General features: G+C 27.8%; 1 protein-coding gene across 1 annotated transcript; it reads left to right on the top strand.

Annotated features, from left to right (window-relative positions):
• Positions 1–840: 840 nt before the first annotated feature.
• LOC103257049 (NKG2-A/NKG2-B type II integral membrane protein-like) lies at positions 841–2,740 on the top strand (the record flags this gene model as incomplete). The annotated part of the gene is made up of 4 exons (XM_008054785.1): positions 841–1,027; positions 1,417–1,512; positions 2,000–2,053; positions 2,592–2,740. Coding segments are annotated over exons 1-4 (486 nt in total), but the record flags the coding sequence as incomplete, so codon positions are not given.
• Between the last annotated feature and the right edge of the window lie 277 nt (positions 2,741–3,017).

Here is a 3,017-nt window from a genome sequence, read left to right as displayed (position 1 = left end):
TTAGATTAAATTATCTGAATTATTGCAAATACACAACTAAAATGACCTTGACTCATTTTGGCAGTCATAGAATCTTTTAGTAATGTTAAACCAAGAGAGTTTTTACATAAATTATATATATTTTTATTTATTGTTTTATGACTTTACATTTTAGCCAGGAAATAATAGCCAATACGTCTATGAAATTAGTATTTTTTAAAGTTTTAATCTCTCCAATACTATTATGCATGTTTAATGTCATGTAATATTTTTCAAAACATAAAAATTGTTACATTCTTAATAATTTATCAGAATTCATCAATCTTTCAATAAAACAATTTTGTAACCATTAATTCATTTCAATAAATGATTGTAACTATCAAATAAAAGTTGATTAGCAAAATTATAACATATATGTCAACATTCATGTTTTCCATTTACAGACCAGTCTTAAACTTTGGATTTAAAAATTACTATAAACTATATTAAAAATTTTAATACAGATATTGTCTTGTATTGACATTAAAATATATTTGTGTGTAAGACTTAACTAATGTATATATTTTAATATATTAATTTCTTTTTTAGTTTAGTAATTTATTGCTTTTCATTGCCCCAGCAATAATATTTTCTCAAAAGTATAAACCTTTAAAAAAATTAATTTTTCTATAAGAAACTTGTTTAATTTTAAGGAAATTAGAGCAAAAAGTGTTGATTCCTCAATGAAACTTAAGTATTGGTACTTTCTCTCCATTTTGCTCATTTTGACTGTGCTAGACATGTTGTCATTATAAACTATGTATTACCCTCTTAAGCACTGTTATTATACAGAAAAGTTCCTGATAACACACAGCAAGAAAGATGGATAATCACAGAATAATCTACTCAGAACTGAATTTGCCCCCAAACCAGAAGAACCAGGAGAGAAACTCTAAGAGCAATAAAAGCTCCATTTTAGTATCTGAACAGGAAATAACCTATGTGGAATTAAGCCTTCAAACTGTTTCTCAGGATCTTCTAGACAATGACAAAACTTTCCTCAGCAAAGGTAAGGCATTTCAAAGATCCCCAATATAATTGTTCAGAATGAGCGTCTTGGGTAACAGTATATGGGAAAAGAGCAGGTAGTGTTCACTTTTTTTAAATTTATTAATAACACAGTTCCAAGACGAGTTATGCTGTTTTAAAATGAAATATGGCTGCTATTTTTACCCTGAAATTGTTGAAATCTGTATTTTTTTTCCAACAAATTACAGGGCATTATATTTACTCAAAAGGCAATGGTACACTCTAAGAAAAACATTATTGTGGGTTATGCAGTTTGGGGTCCAAGTTTATCTATATGATTCTTATGCATGTGGGTTCTCTTGTCTACAAATCTTGTCAATAACTATCTCCATCTCTCTTTTCTCTGAGTTTTTATTTCTTTTCCTATAGATTTATCATCAGCTCCAGAGAAGCTCATTGCTGGCATTCTGGGAATTATCTGTTTGGCATTAATAGTGACCATGGTAACAATAGTTACTGTTCTTTGTAAGTATATTTTAGAAAAATAAAGGAGAGCTTTTCAGCTAAATACATAGAAATGCCTCTAATTATTTTGCAATATTGAGGAATAGAATTCTCATTTTTATATTTGTTTTTGAACTAAATGTGGAATGATTTTTCTGAATTTGTAAAAAGTATAATGAAAGAGTAATTATGAAAAATTATTTGTTTTAAATTAGATGCATATGTTCTGATTTCAAACTCCAAAAAGATGTTTTACAAATTGAAAACCCTTGATGAGAAATAGAAATTAAATTTTGAAAGTTGGCTAAATAAAGTACTGTATGAGATATTGAATTCTGGTTCTTTGCACTATTAAAATATTTTTTCAAAATCTTAATTACTTTATATATTTTTGTCATACAGTTCTATAGTTTCCTATATCTGAGCAATATTCCAAGTTTCAAAGAACTAACATTATTACGACTTATTCATGTACTAATTTTGTAAAAGATTATTTTAAATTTTCTAGCTACAGAAACACAGGAGCAGACCAATTCTTTTCTCAATGAAAGCAAACAAAAAGGTATGTAATGATTTCCAAAGTACTGATAATAACAAAGTTTTAATTTTGTATTGTTCTTTTGAAATGAAAAAATAACCAGAGATATATTCAGGAGAAGAATTATAAAATTTAGCAATAGAAGTCTGTAAATAAAGAATATAGGAGCTTATTTTCTTTTCTTTAGCAATGAATTAAATACTAATTCATAAACACTTTGCCCTTTTTTGTATTTGTTGAAATTTCCTATTGCTATGAAAACATGAGATAAATAATTTTACTGTTATATAAAAGGTATGTCTGTTCAGTGATCTAAAAATGTGTGTATTGTGACGGTTAGTCTGCTGGCTTGTTTCATGTGTGAACACAATTAGGGGATGAAAGGCTTCTGCTTTACAAAGTGTACGTGTGTGAGTTAGTGAGTTTTTAATTATATGTACCATCCTGTGAGAATACCTAGATATGTTATGTACATACATGATATACTTTTGTAAATTTACACCATAAGTGTCATTTTAAACTCATTCATATTGCTTCTGGGTAATTTACAATGTTTCCTCAGCATATAATGGCAGCTGTCCAGAGGAATGGTTTACATATTCCAACAGCTGTTATTTCATTGGAAAGGAAACAAAAACTTGGGATGAGAGTATGATGACCTGTGCTTCTATGAACTCCAATCTGCTTTATATAGATGATGAAGAAGAAATGGTATGACTTTAAATGTTTCAAGTACCTTATTAAAAGCTTATTTCAGCCTGTAAAACATTTGAGGAATCTATTTTCTTGCACATATTTTGTTGAAATATTTTCAACTAAGCAGATTATATTGCTTGATTTTAAAATAGTTTATTTGTATTCACCATCTGCTGATGCACATTTCATTACTTTTTCATAGAAACTATGCTTCCATACATGCCTTAATTCTAAAAGACATCTTGCTATTTAATTTTACTATATATGAAGAAAATTAAGTATATCTTAATTG

The sequence above is a fragment of the Carlito syrichta genome, unplaced genomic scaffold, assembly GCF_000164805.1.
Source record: "Carlito syrichta isolate Samal-C Ts95f unplaced genomic scaffold, Tarsius_syrichta-2.0.1 Scaffold301302, whole genome shotgun sequence".
Taxonomy (NCBI): Eukaryota; Metazoa; Chordata; class Mammalia; order Primates; family Tarsiidae; genus Carlito; species Carlito syrichta.
Note: the sequence above shows the minus strand (reverse complement) of the source record. Positions and strands in the feature narration are given on the sequence as shown.